Source organism: Malania oleifera, chromosome 7 (assembly GCF_029873635.1).
Source record: "Malania oleifera isolate guangnan ecotype guangnan chromosome 7, ASM2987363v1, whole genome shotgun sequence".
NCBI classification, from domain to species: Eukaryota; Viridiplantae; Streptophyta; class Magnoliopsida; order Santalales; family Ximeniaceae; genus Malania; species Malania oleifera.
Genome location: NC_080423.1, coordinates 107,308,825 through 107,327,146, shown reverse-complemented (window position 1 = coordinate 107,327,146; position 18,322 = coordinate 107,308,825). Strand labels below are relative to the sequence as shown.

Sequence of the window (18,322 nt, the reverse complement as noted above, 5' to 3'; positions counted from 1 at the left end):
ACAAGGGGCTGATTTGTATGCCATACATCCCAACTACTGAACAGGTTGCTGATGTATTTACCAAGGGGCTGCACAAGAAGCAATTTGATGTTTTGGTGGGCAAGCTGGCTATGATATCTTCAAACCAGTTTGAGGGGGAGTATTAAAAAATTAGGAAGATATTCGACAGTAATTAGGCAAGTTTGTATGACTGTAAATTAGGCAGTAATTAGTCAATGATTATAAATTATGAATGTATCTTTATTAGGTAAACTAATTAGTGATTATTTTCATAGTCTAGAACCCTTGTAATTTCTATAACTAGGAATCAGTGTAAGTCAGAATTATAATCCAATGAATAAGAAAATCATTCCCAAACTATTCTCTTTGTTTTTCAGTTGTGGGATTAATTATGACCTCTCTTAGTTTGATACTATATTAGAAAGTCTAAAGAACTCATATGAATTGAAGTTATGAAATATCCAAAAAGTAAAAAAAAAGTTGATACTATAGAAAGTCTAAAGAACTCATACGAATTGAAGTTATGAAATATCTAAAAAGTAAAAAAAAAATTGATAAGTTTATTATGTATGTTAAAAATTAATTCACATATTTGATAGGACAAAAAACACTGACCTCTCTTAAAATTTAGTAAAAAGATACTGATCTCTCATGAGATTTTCAAAATCCCACGAACCTTTTGTGAAGTTTCAGAATTTCTACACACCTCCCTTGATATTTGATTTTTTGGACACTTACACCTATTAAAAAAATTGCCTTTTAACAAATACAAGGAAATGATAGTGTCTTTTTCACAAATCTCAAGGGAGGTTTGTGAAATTTTGAAACCTTAGGGAAGGACATTAGAATTTTTGAGAGTTTAGGGAAGTCATATTTTTTCCATTTTTTTTTTCTTTTTATTATCAAAATTTAGGACATCAATGTCTTTTACCTTATTTAATATTATATTGATTATTTTAATTTTATAACACTTTAGTTTATGTTATAACGAAATTGAACTTAATCAATTGAATCTACATTAAATTTTAATTTTCAAAAAATCACAATCAACCGAAACTCAAATTCAACAATTATGAGATCACTTTAGGTATAGTTTAAGCTTCAAAATTTAAATTTAAGCGTCCTTTTTTTAGATTAATTTACTTTAAAAATGTTTGTATCAGCATAAGAAGCTTTAAAAAATTAAAAAACAAATTGTTAAATTTTTTTTAAAAAATCAAAGAAGAAAGAAATTTCATACAAAGGAAAAAATGGGGAGGGGTTGGCAGGACCCCAGCTCGGCCCACGAGCCCACGACTCCAGAGAATGCCCATAAGAAAGCTGGGCTGGGTCACATAAGAAACCCACTGGCCAAGCCCAATACTAACGCTCAAAACCCTAGCAGCCGACGCCATCGTTAGGGTTTCCTTCTCTTATATACTGCGCAATCCCCTCTCCCATTTTTCACTTGGCTGTGGGCGGAGCATTATCATCATCAGCAGCACAGCAGCAGCAGCAGCAGCAGCCATGGTTGGTTGATCTGTTAATCGCTGAACCATTCCTCTCTCTCTCTCTCTCTCTCTCTCTCTCTCTCTCTCACGCACACACGCACTGTGATTTTGGTTTCGATTTCGATTTTTAATTTTTTCCTTATGGTGTGCGCTATGTTGATGTTCTAGGTGAAGTATTCGAGGGAGCCAGACAACCCCACGAAGTGTATGTATAGATCCTACACATTTAAAAAAAAAAAAATATATTTGTTTCTTTTGCGGCTGCTGTTTCTGTAGGTGTGTCGATAGTAGTTTTTATTTGTTGCTATAAACACATTCCTTTTGGTTGCTGAGAAATCGTGGAAACTAGATGAAAAATGCACTTTTTTCTTTCAATTGAGCCTAATATAAATGACATTTTTAAGTTCTTTTCCCCCGATACTAAGTCAAAACTCCACAAATACACTCCAGTTGGTTGCAGAGACAAATTTTCAACTCCTCAAAAGAGGATCTCTCGGGGATCTTGATCCTTGATCTCACCCCCTTGTTATTTTTTATTTCCATTTCTCAGCCATTGAACTGACGATATGGTTTTTAGAATTTCTGTCATTGAAAAGTGATTTATTTTGTGTTTGTTGTGAATATTTCAGCCTGCAAAGCAAGGGGTTCCGATCTTCGAGTTCATTTTAAGGTATTTGATGCAATTTTTCCTTTGTATCATATGATTGTGAATGCGTGCTCTACGTTTCTGTGTGCTTTCTTTTTGTCACCTTTTAAATGTTCTTTGTAGCGGGTACCCCTGTCACAATTGTCTTAGATATACTTGCATCAAAGGGTTTATAATTTATGAAAATTATCATAATTGTGATCCCTCCTTATTGTTAAGCCTGATGAAAAAAGCAGGGAGTTATTATCATTAGTGAGTGGCCCCCTCGTAAACATCAGGGAAAGTATTTTCATTGTTTTTGGGTGAGCCTCTGGAAATGTTAAAATGAAAGAAGGTTCAGTAAACAATGACACATTGTTACTGTTTTTGAAGCTGTTACTAATTTTTATGCTATTAGGATTTTATAGTTGGGAGTTTTTTTCCTTGGATTGAATTTTGCTGGTTGCCTCATTAAAATGCACACAACTTTGTTATCTACAGTGAGGAGATTTCTTTTTGCAAATAGTTAACATTTGCACCTCACTAAGTGTTTTCAAACTGCCTTAGGTCTGAGTGAGACAAAAAGAGATACGTTAACTGAAAACTATATTGTAGATATCTCAACCCTCTTAAAATTAGACGAGAGACACAAGAATAAATGATAATGCCAGTCTGTTTCTTTGCCTAAGGAAAAAATAAGTTGAACAAATTAGCAGGGGAAGAATTATAACTTGGATATGACATATTTTGTGTTGTTTCTTTGTGTTCTTTGTTAGACTAGAAGTTTGCTGCCAATTTGTCAATCATGAAATCAACTGGAAATGAAATTGAAAGTCATCACTTGCTTTGATGCTAATTGTCTTATGAAAGACATTAAGATGTGCAAGCCTCCCTACTTTCGAACTATCATCTTTCTACTGGTTTTAGGAGTAGCTTTTGATTAATTACATTGTGGTTTATATTGAACCTGATGAAAAAAGCAGGGACTCATTGCCTCTGTGAATGGGTCTTTCGTAAACTTCAGGGAAAGTACCTAACATTGTTATTGGGTGAACCTCTGAACTTTTTTTTAGTGGCAGCAAGGTTCAGTAAATGATGTCACATTTTAACAGCTACAGCTCCACATTAATGTTAATTTAAAAAAAAAAAAATTATTTTCATATTATGCAACTTCTAAAGGCCTGTTTTCTGGTTTAATATGTTAAAGACTAGAAGCAAAACTAATCAAATTTTCTTCAAAAAATAAAAATTTAATCAAGATTTTTCCTAGGAAAAAAATACAAAAAGAGAAAAAATACTAAAAAAGGCATTGTAACCAGTGAAGTACTGCCGATTGGGGATATAACATATTTTGAGGAGTATCTTTGCATTTTCTATTAGCCTTGAAGGTTGCTTCCAATTTTCCAATCACAAAATCTTCTGGAGATGAAATTAAAAGCCATTATTGATTACCATGTTTAATATGTAATTAATAAGATGTCCAGTCTCCAATTTTTGAACCATTATCTTAATAGCTGTTTTGGGATGGCAATTGAACAATTATAGTTGTGGTTTATGCTTAATATTTAACCTGATGAAAGAAAGTAAGGACTCATTGCCTTTGTGAATGGATCTCTTCGAAACATAAGTGAAAGTACTGAACTTTGTTATTGGGTGAACCTTTGAACTGTTGTTAGTGGCAGAAAGATTCAGTAAATACTGTCCCATTTTGACTTTTAATTTTTGCAAAAAAGCAGAAATTTAAGAGTGAGAAGCAGGAGAATAGTATTAAATGCAGATAACAGTTTTTGATAAGTATGTATTTTTTAATATATTAGCCTTGAAGATTGCCGTCAATTTGCCAATCATGAAATCAAGCAGAAATGAAGTACTCGATACCATATTTAACATGCTAATATAATATGAGCAAGTCTCCAACTTTTGAATCTTCATCTTTATGGTGGTTTTGGGGACAGATATTGATCAATTAGATTGTGGTTTATGTTTAGAATTGAACCTGATGAAAAAAGCAGGGACTCATTGCCTTTTGTGAGTGAGTCTCTCGTAAACTTCAGGGAAAGTACCTGTCATTGTTATTGGGTGAACCTCTGACCTGTTGTAACAGTAAGGTTCAGTAAATAATGAAACATTTTAACTAAACATTTTTGTTTCTGCACAGGGAACCAATTGCATTGAAATATTATGTGTTTTTTAATTATATCAGTTTGTAGGAAAGGGTGATTTGTGTTATGTAACTAAGTCCCCTGGCATGGGGGTGTTTTAGATTGGTGGTTTAGATATCAATAAATTTTCATGTGCTTTAAAGTCTAATGCATTCCATTTATAAATATTGTTTTTTATATGCTCTACTCAGAATACACGGGAGACTGCCCATGCAATTAGAAAGTTGCCTTTGGGCAAGGCTAAAAGGTATTTGGAGGATGTCTTGGCCCACAAGCAAGCCATTCCATTCCGACGGTTTTGTGGTGGTGTTGGGCGAACTGCTCAGGCAAAAAACCGCCATTCGAATGGTCAAGGACGCTGGCCTGTTAAATCTGCAAAGTTTATTCTTGATTTACTCAAGAATGCTGAGAGTAATGCAGATGTATGTATGCTTTTAGCTGTTAATTTTGTTATGTTAAGCTTCAAGTTTTTAGCCTCTTAACTGAATGTGTTGATACCTACCTGTTCTGTAGGTGAAAGGTTTGGATGTGGATTCCCTTCATGTATCTCACATCCAGGTAAACCAAGCCCAGAAGCAGAGGCGTCGCACATACCGTGCCCATGGAAGAATCAACCGTGAGTCTCACTTGTTCCAAAAATTTATTCCCATTTTTGTGTCATCTTTCCATAATGTTTATATTTCTTCTGGCAGCCTACATGTCATCTCCGTGCCACATTGAGTTGATTTTGTCTGAGAAGGAAGAACCTGTCAAGAAGGAGGTAATAATCTAAAGAATGTTTTATAAAATTTAATGACTGCCTGAAGTTGGAAGTTGGTGTTTTGTATAAATTTGTGATGTTGTACTAGTTGGGATTTTAGTAATTAACGTTGTTGAATATTTTGTGATTCCTGCAGCCTGAGACCCAGCTGGCGCCTAGAAAAGGAAAGAAGTCTCAAGCGCTAAGGAGTGGCGCATCTTCCTGAAACTGCAAGGTTTAGAATTACTAAGATGTTGCGCCGCATGTGCTGTTTACTATGTGAACATTTTTGTTTTGCTTTTTTGACATGGTTTTTCATTTCATCAGATGTTTAATTTCAAAGTTGATGGAATCATTTATAAAGTATTTTATTTTTGGATTTTTGGGGGAGGAGTACCCTAGCTTGGTTACAGTAGATTTTTCTGTGGCATGATGGCCATGTTATGTGACTAAAGGTTGTGCTTGTTTTAGGTTTATTGTTTTCTGTCTGCTTTAGCCATTCAAGTGTTGTTCTTGACAGTATGCCGCAGCTGGAATCGTTATATTGATGTTCTGTGGGAAACTACCTGATATTTTGATTTCTCTTGAATAATGTATTTGACTTTGAAAATTTTCATTTCCCACTTTTAGAACCCCTTGCTGAGATTTGGGATGCCAATTCCTTCCGTTTTAGCTAATTGGTTCCTTTAGGGTAGAAGATCTTATTTGAACGAGGGAAAAAAGGTAATATAGAAATGCTCTTTTTTTTTGTTGTATTTTCTGTCTACATCAAATAGGGTTGGAAATGAATTTTTGTTTTAATAAAATTTTTTTTTTTCAATACATAAACATTAATTGTTTAAAAGTGTCGTAGTTTTAAATAGCATAGTTTTTACTAAAAAAGCAAAAATTTTTGTATATTTTTAAAAACATTAAAAGTAAAGTTTAGAACTTTGTATTTTTCTTTTTCTACCAGAAAATAGGGCCTTGATCAATGTGTAACGTTAACTTTTTTATAAAATAATTTCTTTTGCATAATTTTTAATTAAACTTAAATTAAAATGATTTTATGAATATAAAAAAATCTTTAAAATTTCATTTCTTAAAAAATAATGTCATTTGAATAATAAAATATTCTTTTGCATTTGTACTATTCTTTGTGTTTTATGCGAGATATAGTCATTAAGGAGAATTATTTTTATTTTATATTTTAATCACTCAAATAATATTGTTAATTGTTACTTGATTGAAGAATAAAAATGAAAATTCATTTAATCAAAATTTTAACTTCTATTAGGTTTATAAGTATTAACCTTTATAATTTTTAATTTTTACTGGGTTTTTACTTTATACGTAAAGTAAGAGTCCCATCTTTATATCATATTCTATCTAAATTTACACATTTAAATTAAAGTTATAAAATCCATGCTGCTATAGGCAAGTAAATGATCTTTCGTGGCTAATCTGGAGATTGAGTAAAGCCTTATAAATGCATTGTCATCCCTTACAATCCTTACAATCAGATTTCTCTAAAATTGCTTATGCAGGGAACCATCCTTGTTTTAAGCAATTTTAACCACAATAACAACAACGAAGCCTTAATCTTAATCTTATCGAGACTTAAAATACATGCCCCCATTTTTGTCATTCCACAAAATATTGGACCATAATGGTAATATGGCAATGGAATCAGACAATGCATTGCCAAGTATATCAAGTTGAATTAGTACAATAATGCACCAACTCATTTAATAATTGCACAAGATTGTAAAAAAGGTCGTACAGAAACAGAAAAGGTCATATAACTGAGTTTTCAAGGTTGTACAGCCTCCAAGAGTTTCTCATACACCTGTCTGGCAGATAAATCCTCCACCTGATTCAATTGACACCCTAGTTAGCAGGATAAAAATAAAAATTCAGAACTCAAAGGAGCCAACTCCCAGACAAATATTCAAAACTTCAGAAATTCCCTAGCCATTCACAATATGTTAACCCTTCAAAATATATTTCTTAGTGGTGGAGTGTATGATCCTGTGCAAAAGGAGTGAGAAAATTGACGATATTCAAGAAGGTAAAACTATTTGCAATCGAAATTTCATTGAATGTGCAGGGAGTTGTGGACTTGAATAAGCATGGTACAAAATTGTATTTAGTTTTGTGCAAATACACAGATCCAAACCCAGGGCATGAAATCCATGTTTCTATGTACAACCTTAAGCATTGGGCACCATTATGTCAATTAGGCCGTCGCATCAGTTTTTCAAGTATGATCTTACTGACTTGTTTCATAAAATATGGTTCCCCTCGGTTAAATCAGTAGATAATGATATGTTCTTCAGAAAAATCATATATTTATCTACCTCAATAATGGAGAAGATATTTGATATATTTGCTGCCCACACTTGATATGGCATTCGTGGTGTAAGCATGATTCCTTGAAGTAGCAAAAAGTGACATCAATAATTTTTTACTACTGAATCCAGAAATATAACTTCCAACCATGTTCGCAGCTTTATATTAGCAGTTCACTAAAACCAGAAGTTGCAAATCCATCTCCTTGGAAAACCAAAACAAAGTGGTACACAACATACAACAACAAACAAAACCAAGCCTTAGTCCCACTAGTGGGGTCGGCTATATGAATCCCTTTCCACCAATTTATGTGATCATGAACCATTTTTTTTGATAGATTCAAGGATATTAAATCTTTACTCACTATCTCCTCCCAAGTTATTTTACGTCTACCCCTAACCCTTCTATTGCCCCCCATAGTAACTAAATCACTCTTCCTCACAGGTGCACTATGTGACCTACGTTGCAAGTGTCAATACCATCTGAGTCGTCCCTCCCTTATCTTATCTTCTATAGGAGTTACATCTAACTTACCATGAATATGTTCATTCCTTAATTTATATTTCAATGTTATACCACTCATCCATCTAAACATTCTCATCAGCAACTTTTACTTTTCGGATATTATGTTTCTTCGTTGCCCAACATTCCGATCCATATAGCATAGCTGGTCTAATAGCTTTCCTATAAAACTTCTCTTTCAATTTTAAGGGTATTCTACGATCGCAGAGCACACTTGAAGCACTTATCCATTTTACCCAACTTGCTTTAACTCTATGCATTACATCATCTTCAATTTCTCCTTCAGCATGCATAATAGATCCAAGGTATCGACATCTACATGTGTTATTTATTTCTTCATCATCAAGTTTAACTGTGTCTCCAATATTCCTTCTATCATTACTAAAATTACATTTAATATATTCCGTCTTATTTCAACTTATCCTAAAGCCTCTAGATTCTAAAACTTCTCTCCATAATTCTAACTCAACCTCTATTTCGTCCCTAATTTCGTCAATTAATACAATATCTGCAAACAACATACACCATGGAACCTCTTTTTGAATACTTTGGTCCATCATTAAAGCAAAAAGATAAGGACTCAAGGCCAATCCTTGAGGTACACTTATGGTGATTGAAAATTCTCTAGTTTTTCCTAGTCATTACTCTATCGTACATATCCTTAATGACATCAGTATACCTACTATAAACAACTTTTTTTTTCTAAAACTCACCATAGAACTTCCCTAGGTATCCTATCATATGCTTTCTCAAGGTCAATAAATATCATATGCAAATCTCTCTTTTTTTCCCTAAACTTTTCCATTAATCTTCTTAAAAGATAAATAACTTCTATGGTAGATCTCCCAGGCACAAAACCAAATAGATTTTCTGAGACCTTCATTTCTAACCTTAATCTTTGTTCAACTACCATTTCCCATAGTTTTTCATCGTATGACTCATAAGTTTAATTTCACGATAGTTATTATAATTTTGAATATCTCCTTTGTTTTTGTATATAGGTATTAAAGTACTTTTCCTCCATTCATTTGACATTATCTTAGTTTTTACAATTGTATTAAATAAATTAGTTAACCATATAATTCCGTCATCACCTAAGCATTTCCAAACTTCAATTGGGATTTTATCTGGTTCCATAGCTTTCCTATTTTTCATTTTTTTAGTGCAAACTTAACTTCGTTAACTCTAATTTTTCAAATAAATCTCATATTTTTAGTCTTTTTCATAACATACAAATAACTAAAAATAATAAACTTATAAGATTAACTCACCACAAGGAGCTTTGATTTGTTATTCCAGCCTCTCTGAAGAGTCATCTGACTCAATCTCAGACCCAACACCTAAGTCAATTGTAATAATATTTAGGTTTAGTTTGATGGTTTACAAAATTAGCAACCCAAGATGTGGGCTCAAGCACGGTAGCCAAACAAAGGATATAAAGTATACTTTGCCCATGAATTCCAGGAGTTCATTGTTAGCTTCCCCACGGGCTGCCGGTGCAGCTACAGTCACCCGAACATCATCAGCATTCACTCCTGGCACAAAATAAAATGCAAAGATGAGGTTTAAGTATATTAAAAACAATGCATAATAATAAAGGAAACCATAATATGCAACAGTTATTGAAGCTTAGCTTGTGAGACCAGTGTGCATATTCTTTTTTTTTGCCTTTTGGTAGTGTGAGGTTAAAAGTTCTACACATGGTGTAATAAAAAGCGAATATGTGGTGTACCACCTGTTGTGTAGCCTAGGCCTAGTTTGGGCTTCTGATTGGGGAAAAAGAAGAGTAAAGGTCATCTCTTTGCCAGCCATAAGATCATCGCTGCCATGAATAATCACCAAAAGTGCAGCATGTTGTACTTACCATAAATAATGAGTACCTATGGTGAGATCACTTCGGTGAGAAGCATACTTGGGAAGGGACAGCCACCGTCCCGTACTTTGAAGAAACACACTCCTTAGTTCTATCAAGCTTTTAATTTTCTTTTTTTAAATGCATGTTTTTTTATTACAATTTATTCTACAAACCACTACTAAAGCAGCTCAGCACCAAGAATCTGCTGCCAACAGAGAGGGAGAAATTAGAAGAAATTGGGGAGAGAAGGGAAGGGGAAGAGAAGGAAGAACAGGGTGGGGGGAGGGGGGGGGGAGTTGGGGGAGAAGGAGATACACTTCGTGGGGGTGAAAAGAGCAAATGTGTCATCAATTCTACCCCCAGCCCCAACATGGCTTTCACACACCATCAATAAGAAAGCCAATGATATAAGAAATTACACATGTACCCCTAAACAACATGAAATTAGAAAAACAACCCTAAAATACACAAATATCACAAACAAGCCCCCAAATACACATAATCCTATACTAACCAAACTAAACACACAAAAACTATTAATTAAACCCAATAATCCTTTGACCCAATTCTTGTCAATGAATCTACAAGGGTGTTCCTATGGTCCGGCTTCATGTACTACATCAAATCCTATCCCAGTTTGAAAAAAATTGGCCTCAAATTTTGAAATGTTGGAAGATCATAAGTACGAAGCAAACTTGGACTTTTTGAAAGCTGGTGCCTGAGTGATGCAAGAAATCACGTTCCATTGGCAGAACTATAGACTTGAATTGAGAATGGGCATCAATGAAGACATTGGCAATTACAAATTCAACAATAGGAATGTTTGAAAGAGTTTGGATGTCTTCAAACACATGCATTTCCATGCTTGTAATGTCTTCAAATTGAGTAATTTTGATCTTCTTAACACTGTAGGAAATGCATGTTGTTTTCATGTCCTCAAGTCACACCTAAATCATCCAACTAAGGAGAACCAAGGAGTATGTGGCCAATATTCCTGGGTATGATATCACACCAAACATTATCAAAATAGTCACCCATTTGAATAGGAACCAAACATCTCTCACAAACATGTAAAGTAGTGTTATCAATCCAAGATATCTCATAAAAAAGGTTCAAGGTGAGGTTCCAGATCAAGTTGCATTTAAGTGATCCCATTAATAGGTATCGCATTCAAAGGGCAACTTCCACCAATGATGATTTTGCAAACATTTTCTACGCACTTAGAGAATGGTATGAAAAAGCTTGAAAATGTGCCTAACGTATGACAAATGACATTCCTTTTTCCAATAATCTGTCACCATGTTGCTGGATTTATACATATATATACTGCAAATATAAATCACTATAGGCCATTGCCCACAATTCTCAATCTAATCATATAAAACCACAAATTTGACTCCCAACTTTCAAGAACTAAGTTTGCCTATCTTTAGGTTTTAGTACCTTCGCAGTAGAAGCACTTCTAGAAGCACTTCCTTCCAACCCTAGGTGAAAAAGGCACTCGAAGGAATCATGAGACCAACCATCACTACCATAGGGCTCTAGTGATAAATCCTGTCACCCCATCTTCCTATTTCTCCTCCAGTGTCAACAAGCAAGTTGGATGCTCTCCCTTAACATCGTAGGACTCTGTTGCAGGTCTTTAATTCACCTTTGATCTTGAGTATTGTGCAGAAATGAAACAAATTTACTTAGACAAAATTCACAATGCAACAATAAAACCTGATTCTTGATGCTGGCAATGACAATTTCTAGATTTAAGCATAAAATTTATTACACTTGCTTGCAATATCATGTCAAGAAGCAAAATATCATGCTGCAGATTAAAATATCAAGGAAAAGCCCAAAATATTGTAGCTGGAACAATTTCTCATGAAATTGGAAAATCAGGAGAGACTGACAATTTTCCTCATGCGCATCTCTGGCATGTGGGGCATGTGCACCACTGATCAGGGTCCTCCGGTGGTGAATTTTTGGGTAGTAATAGATTGAGGGGTGCTTGCTCCAGTGGCGGGTGCAGTGTGCAGAAATAATCCCATGAGCCTAGGGATTTTGAAGTGGAAACAGCTGGGGGACTTTTCTCCATCAAGGTGCCACATGGCTGATCGGAAGGTGATGAAATTTTGAGGAAGGGCCTTTCGAGGGTTTCTATTTTGTTTGATGATGGTGTTGTGAAATGAGACTTGGAAAGTCGTGTACAAAATTTGAGGGCAGCAGCTGTTATTTAGGGTTTATTTTTTTGGTAATAAACAGTACAGCAGTAATAAATGTCTGATAAGCAGCAATGAGTACGTATAAATAGGGAGAGCAATAGAATGAAGAACAGAAAAGAAGAAGACGATAGAAGAAGGGAGAAGAGAAGAAGACAGAAAGACAGAAGTTAGTTACAGAACCAGAACAGAATAGAACAGCAGAATAGGTACTTGGAGGGGGGCGGGGGGGAATTTGGGGAGAAATAGAAAGAAGACATGGGAAGGAGAAAGGGAAACTTTACTCAGAAACTAAGTCCAAATGGTAGGTTTCAAAATTTTCTCCTTTCACCTTTCTTTATCTTTGGCTTCAATTACAGAGCATTCTGCTTCCCGGCGAGAAATTTTTGATTCGTTTGAGCGGTGGCTTGTGGGAGGAGAAAAGGAAGAAGAGTTCTCTTGAGGATTCTGCAGAAATCAGAAATAGTGAGAGAAAGAAAGAGAATTAACAGAGAGAATTGGAAAGAAGAAGAGAAAAAGTGAGAGGGACAAATGGCGTACTGAAATGGAAGAACAGAGATTGACTTTGGGCTCCGATACCAAATGATGCGAGACAGCATCAAGGATCTCCTGCCAAGGGAGAAATTAGAAAGAAGGGAAAGGGGAGAAGAAGAAGAAAGAAGAAGAGCAGAGGGGGAAGGACTCTGAACTCTGAAGGAAATACACTTGAGGGGAAAGAACACGCATTCACTTCAATCATCAATAACTACCCCCATAAATTGCATTCACACACTATTTATAGAAAATCCAATAACACAAGAAATTACATATATATCCCAAAACTACATGAAATTAAGAACGCCCCTAAACTACACAAACAATAACCCCTAAACTTCATGCAACAATCGTTTCATGCCCCACTTTTCCTTTTCAGGATCCAACTTCCTGCCTCTACTTCTAGTACCACCTTAGGGGTCCATTATCCACATTTTCTGTAGCAACTACAATAATTTGTAGTTATGGTAAGACAAAGGGAAGTTGGGGATTTTTTTGGGGGGGGGGGGAGGTTACGTGGGAGTTGGGGTGATCTGTTTCATATAATGGCAGAATATCATAATCATCTTTAGGCCACAACCAGGTCACTATTTTTTTACAAATTTTGAGCACAAGTCAGGGTCACTGTAGGCAACCCAAAAGAAAGCGTTCCTTTCTTTAAATAAAACAAATTCAAGGCATTCAATGTTGCATGAACAAGAGAATATTAAAACACATTTAAAAAAAATAAATGATAATATTGCTCAAGAAAAATGAGAACCTTAATTTATAAGGAAAAAGATCAAATCCAAAATCTTTAAGCCAATATAACACTAATCACAGTCATTTAGTAGGAAATATATGAGTTTCTTTTCATGGCAAATGCAACAACAGTTCAGATGAAGTGAATTCTGTGTCTCTGAGCAAACCAGAAAAGAAAACTTTAATTTCCATACTAGCATGTTGCTGATTTGATAAAACTTCTAGGCTTCTGACTAAAGATTGTGAATGGGCTTTCCCAGCACACAACATGTCAAATCCATTCAGAGTAGGTGATGCATACAAGGCAACATAACAAAGCAATTCAAATAATCATATTACTCGTAATTGCTGAGCGTTGAGCACGGTCTTCAACTTCTATTGCCACTTGTACAAGCCCTCCTTCTAACTGTGATATGCAGGGAGGCACAGGAGCGTCCTATGCACATATTGAAACACCAAAGTAAAAAGTCTATATGCTGCAACTTCAATTGATAATCATAAGTAACAGATGCAAACCATACTGTAATAAGTACAAAAGGTTATGTTACTTGCATGGCAAAGGCATATGTGACTCATTTGTGAACCAAATTTAATGATTGAAAACCAGCAAAGAAAAGTTGGAGACAGTTCTTTTTCTGTGGGGGGGAGGGGCCATTAGAAATCATATACCTTCGCACAACTGCAGTTATTCAGTTCTGAAACTGCTTATTTTCCCATTTTCTTATGAGAATGACTTGCATTTTGAAGCAAGATGGAGCACAATAAAATGAAAGATAATGTTATATGATTAAAAAGTTACTATACCTGTGGGTTGGTTTCAGCAGCAACTGTACTTAGTGCACCATCAACAACATAAATGAAAGAAGCAAATTCCAGATCTTCTTCTGAGCGGTAGCAAACAAACAGCCCGCAACCCATACAGCTCATACGGAATTGCTTTTCTAATTTACCTTCACCACTATAAAGAAAGATTCAGTGTCATATGTGTAAGTTTCAATTCAATTCAAATTTACAAACAATATAGAGTCTTGATGAGCAAATATGACAATTGCCCAGATAGGAATATAATGTTGTAACCCACTCACTCCGACAGGAGCTCATAGAAGAAATTCCATCAGAGGCAAACTAAAAGGAAAATCCAAAGGGAAAAGATGAACAAAAAGGTAAGTATAACAATTGCTCAGGTAAAATATAATGCTGTTACCAACTAATTCTGAGACATGAGCTCATAAAAGAAACTCCACCACAGAAGCAAGCTGAGCAGGAAATGTAACCTTGAATGAGTGTGAAACACTGTATGATCATTGTAAAATCTAGTCGCTTCTACATTTCCAAATCATGACTTACCAAGTGCCGTAAGCTGTGTATAACTATCATGGAACTTAGCAATCAACCTGGCCCAAATTTTACAGGAGAAGCTAATTCCAACAGTCACCTGTTGTAACAAACACAACAGTTATGGGAATTAAAGCTCAAAGTGAAGCCTCCTAGACAACAGAGAGTTGAAGTATATTTCAACTAAAGCATTCAATTCCTTTCCGCTAAGCTTCTGCGACTACCATACTTGTGAAAGATTGCAAGACCAATTCTCCCATTCCAGATGAAATCACCACCCTCAAACTGCTTACGGAACAGTCAGTACAAAGATTAATATGGGTAGAGGAGTGTTCATTTTTGACGGGAGTGTAGGAATCCAACATTCTGCATCAACAATTCTTAATGTGAATTTGAACTAGCATCTACCTGATTCAAAATCTACGGTAGCAGGATTTCATTGCTTCACCAGACCAAAAACAGAACTTGCAAATCACTGCTTGAAGACATTGTCACGTCAATGAGAATAGGAAAAAAAATAGGTCAATATTTGCATTTCTTGGATGTTATATATCCTAAAATACATCACCATGACTTCTGGATAGAATTTTCCTCTCAAAGAACAACATAATGGCAGATGAAGGAAAAAGGAGCAGGGAATGGATTCAAGTTCTATGCATTTTTAATGCAAAGCTTGAAAGTTTCTGTAATTTTTCCGTACGCATTTAGAAGTAAAACTGATAGGCATTGCAATGAGCTTGAATATGTTTAACTTATATAAGAGAGGAGTCCATGCAATTCTTCTTTTCTCAATTATCTTCATATGTTTCTCACCGTCACCAATTAGATATAAAAAATGAAAAAAAGTTACAAAACATAAAAAACGTGACATACAAACCAACAGGAAAGTGGCAAAATAAGTAAGTTGCACAACAGTTGACTGTACCGTTTCAAGAGAACTTTCCCTCCCTCATCAATATTTAGCCTTGCAAGATGCTTCTTCTTGTCCAACACATACGCTCTGTCAGTTTTCCTTTTGGGCATTTTCTGCAATTGGGTATCTTATAACAAAAATATTTCAGCATAGAATAATTTCCAAGATCAATGAATAATGCTGCAATCATCTTAAATGCTTGACACAAAAATGGTAGGGCTTTGTTTGGAACTTGGAAAATGTGAATTTTGCAAATGAAAATATGAAAGAATCTACTTTTTCTTGTTTGGTTGTCAAGAAAGATGAGAGTGAAAATATAATATAAATGGTAAAAGAATAGGAAAATTTTTTCCCATTTTTCATGACAGTAACCTTTGAGTTTTCAAAATTTGAATCATATTTTGATAAATTATCATTTTTTAATAATGTTTGAGACAGGGAAAAAATACATAGAAAATTGATTCCCTTCTCATTTTATTCCTTTCCTTTCATCTCAAAAAATTCTTTGCCATAACAAGGCCTAAAAGTGAAAATCTATTTTTCAGGAAATTCCAAGTAATTTACTCGCTTATAATTCATCATATCTTCGGAAAGAATCAAAATCAGAAGCAATTTATTTTACCAACAACTTAAGTGGAATTTAGAAAACTGCTATTACGTCAGCTGTAACAGAGGCAAAACAGAAGCAAAAATTATTTGGGTATATTCCATCATCAATCACTCCATACTTGCTCAATGCTCAACCTAGATAATTCAATCAAGCCTTTTTATATCAAAATCCCTCTTTTCTTCAAATCCGCCATACAATTTCATTTTTTTAACAAAAAACGAAAATAATCAGACATGGAGAAGGAGAAGAAGAGAGAAGCACCAGTAATAAGGACGTGAGATCCACAGTGCTTGCAGTAGTAGACGAAGAGATCGGAGTCGGGGCCGTCCGGTGCTGCATCCTCGCTCGAGTACGTGTGTGTCGTTCTCTTCGGCATAGTAGCTCTTCTCTCTCTCTCTCTCTCTCTCTCTCTGTAAAAATTGGGCGATGACCGTAACAGGTTTTCTGGGAGCTCGGCAAAGCGCTAAAATGACGTCGTTTTTTCCTTCTGACGAATTCTGCTGTGGTGTTGGTAGGCTTTTCGTAATTAAATAATTCCTAAATTTTTAAAAATAATGGGAAAAATAGGTTATAGCAGGAAAGTTATAAATTTTTGACCCATGAGTAATTTTATATATTTTTTGGATCAATAATTTTATTTAAAAAATTAATAATAGTAAATAATTTTTTGTTATATTTTTTTATCATAAAAACAATATTTAAAATAAAAATATATTCTAATATGTAATATGTTGGTATCTAATATAAAAATTTTGTTTGTTGATTATATAAATATTTGATTTTCATTTTTAATTTTATTAGTAAGTAAATATTAAAAAGTATTAAATCTTCTATATGCTTTAAAAAAAATATTCTTCGAGCTCAAAACAAATTAATTAAGTCTAAGGCTTATTATTTGACATTTCTTCTTTCTTTCTTTCTTTTCTTTTTTCTCAAATGAAAAAAATATATATAGAGCCTTAAAAATATTAATTTACTAACAAATTAACTATTATTCAAAATTTTTTTTTATTTTAAACTTTTAAAAACAAAAGAATGATTTAGGAAAAAACAAAAAAAATATATATAAATTGAAAATTACATCAGCTTATTTTAGTTAATATATAATACTAAATTTAGACTATTTCAAATAGTTAATCGAAAAGATCGATTATAAGACAATTTGATTTTGAACGATCATTCAAATCCAAACCTTAGATTAGAAAGTGTGGAGGGAAAAACTTGGAGTTCTAACTAGTGTGAGTTCTTTACAAAAACTCAAGAAAAACATTTGATGTTAGTCTATTATATCCATATAATTTGTAGTTTGATATTATAAATGTGACACATTCTATTTTTAAAATCTAATCGTGAAAAATTCTCAACTTAAGTTGATTAGATCACATATAGCCCATGTAAGATTTGGAATTGACAAAGCACAACATGTTATATTAACATTTGGATCCACAAAGTTTTGACACAATATCATATAATTAGTGAATTCTAAATTCAACATAAAATATTCTTTCCTAATATATTTCTCATATAAAATTTTAATAAATGTGCTAATTTTATCATACCAAACAAATGGGGCCGTTAGTTTTTGCAGTTCTATTCTGTGAGAAATTATAAAAATTACAAAGGATCTGTCCCTTCATGTAAACATGCATTTATTTTTTAAATTTAAAAAATGTGGCAATTGATCCCACACTCACTGGCATTGACATATATAAATCGAGTAGGATCCAATATCACATGTTTCAAATATAAAAAGAGTAGTGTTATGTGACATGAACAACCATGATGACATGAGCCCACGTGGTAGGGTATCAATGGGTGTAATGATGTGGGCCCATATTGTTGCACCCATTGTTACTTGTAGGGGTGAGTATTCAGTCGGTTCGGTTAAAAAATTTCATTAACCGAATCGACCGAAATTCCATATTTAATTGAATTCAAAACCAACCAAACCAAATTCCAGTTAAATCGGAAAGCCCGTGACATCATGTACCCGCATCCTTTAGCATTTTCTATATAAAAAATAGTTGCACATACACTTGAAAAGGGTAGATCCCTTTGGGTGATTTATGCTTTTATTTTCTTCTTCTTGTTGATTGATTGGTACATTTTGGTTAAGTTTGGTTCATTTCTATTTTTTTAAGAACAGACAATTCACTAAATTTAAGAGCTTACTATTTTAGGGATCATTAAGTGATAAATACTCAATACAATTTTAGATCTGTGGATCAGCTTATAAATATAATTAGAATTGTCTT

General features: G+C 34.1%; 2 protein-coding genes and 4 non-coding genes across 7 annotated transcripts; 5 read left to right on the top strand and 1 right to left on the bottom strand.

Moving 5' to 3' along the window:
* Positions 1-1,283: 1,283 nt before the first annotated feature.
* LOC131160553 (large ribosomal subunit protein uL22y) lies at positions 1,284-5,399 on the top strand. Its single transcript, XM_058116362.1, has 7 exons — positions 1,284-1,509; positions 1,659-1,695; positions 2,120-2,160; positions 4,469-4,699; positions 4,791-4,893; positions 4,970-5,037; positions 5,174-5,399. Exons 1-7 carry the CDS (start codon positions 1,507-1,509, stop codon positions 5,240-5,242), a joined length of 552 nt encoding a protein of 183 aa, XP_057972345.1. The 5' UTR covers positions 1,284-1,506; the 3' UTR covers positions 5,243-5,399.
* LOC131161167 (small nucleolar RNA snoR74) lies at positions 2,363-2,493 on the top strand. Its single transcript, XR_009138324.1, has one exon. It is a non-coding gene; the product is annotated as a small nucleolar RNA snoR74 (small nucleolar RNA).
* Positions 3,089-3,221, top strand: LOC131161165 (small nucleolar RNA snoR74). Its single transcript, XR_009138322.1, has one exon. It is a non-coding gene; the product is annotated as a small nucleolar RNA snoR74 (small nucleolar RNA).
* On the top strand, positions 3,693-3,824 carry LOC131161168 (small nucleolar RNA snoR74). Its single transcript, XR_009138325.1, has one exon. It is a non-coding gene; the product is annotated as a small nucleolar RNA snoR74 (small nucleolar RNA).
* LOC131161166 (small nucleolar RNA snoR74) lies at positions 4,118-4,246 on the top strand. The gene has a single exon (XR_009138323.1). It is a non-coding gene; the product is annotated as a small nucleolar RNA snoR74 (small nucleolar RNA).
* Positions 5,400-6,593: 1,194 nt separating the features above from the next.
* Positions 6,594-16,569, bottom strand: LOC131160552 (UPF0235 protein At5g63440). Of its 2 annotated transcripts, none has more exons than XM_058116359.1 (7): positions 16,329-16,569; positions 15,470-15,584; positions 14,014-14,167; positions 13,549-13,645; positions 9,316-9,404; positions 9,141-9,209; positions 6,594-6,868 (listed from the first exon to the last, which is right to left on the bottom strand). In XM_058116359.1, the coding sequence occupies exons 1-7, from the start codon at positions 16,441-16,443 to the stop codon at positions 6,809-6,811; spliced, it is 699 nt and encodes a 232-aa protein (XP_057972342.1). In that variant the 5' UTR covers positions 16,444-16,569; the 3' UTR covers positions 6,594-6,808. The 2 variants fall into 2 exon arrangements, with proteins under 2 accessions (XP_057972342.1, XP_057972343.1); XM_058116360.1 differs by having other exon boundaries at positions 15,470-15,570; positions 16,329-16,528.
* Between the last annotated feature and the right edge of the window lie 1,753 nt (positions 16,570-18,322).

What these genes read in the sequence shown, in the direction of transcription:
- LOC131160552 (XM_058116359.1), bottom strand. Translation starts at nt 16,443, where the DNA reads ATGCCGAAGAGAACGACACACACGTACTCGAGCGAGGATGCAGCACCG. An exon ending in CTGCTGAAACCAACCCACAG is followed by an intron (nt 13,646 to 14,013) that starts GTATAGTAACTT and finishes ATATGTGCATAG; the next exon opens with GACGCTCCTGTGCCTCCCTG. An exon ending in TCCTGGAATTCATGGGCAAA is followed by an intron (nt 9,210 to 9,315) that starts GTATACTTTATA and finishes CAATTGACTTAG; the next exon opens with GTGTTGGGTCTGAGATTGAG.
- LOC131160553 (XM_058116362.1), top strand. An exon ending in GCCAGACAACCCCACGAAGT is followed by an intron (nt 1,696 to 2,119) that starts GTATGTATAGAT and finishes TGAATATTTCAG; the next exon opens with CCTGCAAAGCAAGGGGTTCC. An exon ending in ATGCTGAGAGTAATGCAGAT is followed by an intron (nt 4,700 to 4,790) that starts GTATGTATGCTT and finishes CCTGTTCTGTAG; the next exon opens with GTGAAAGGTTTGGATGTGGA.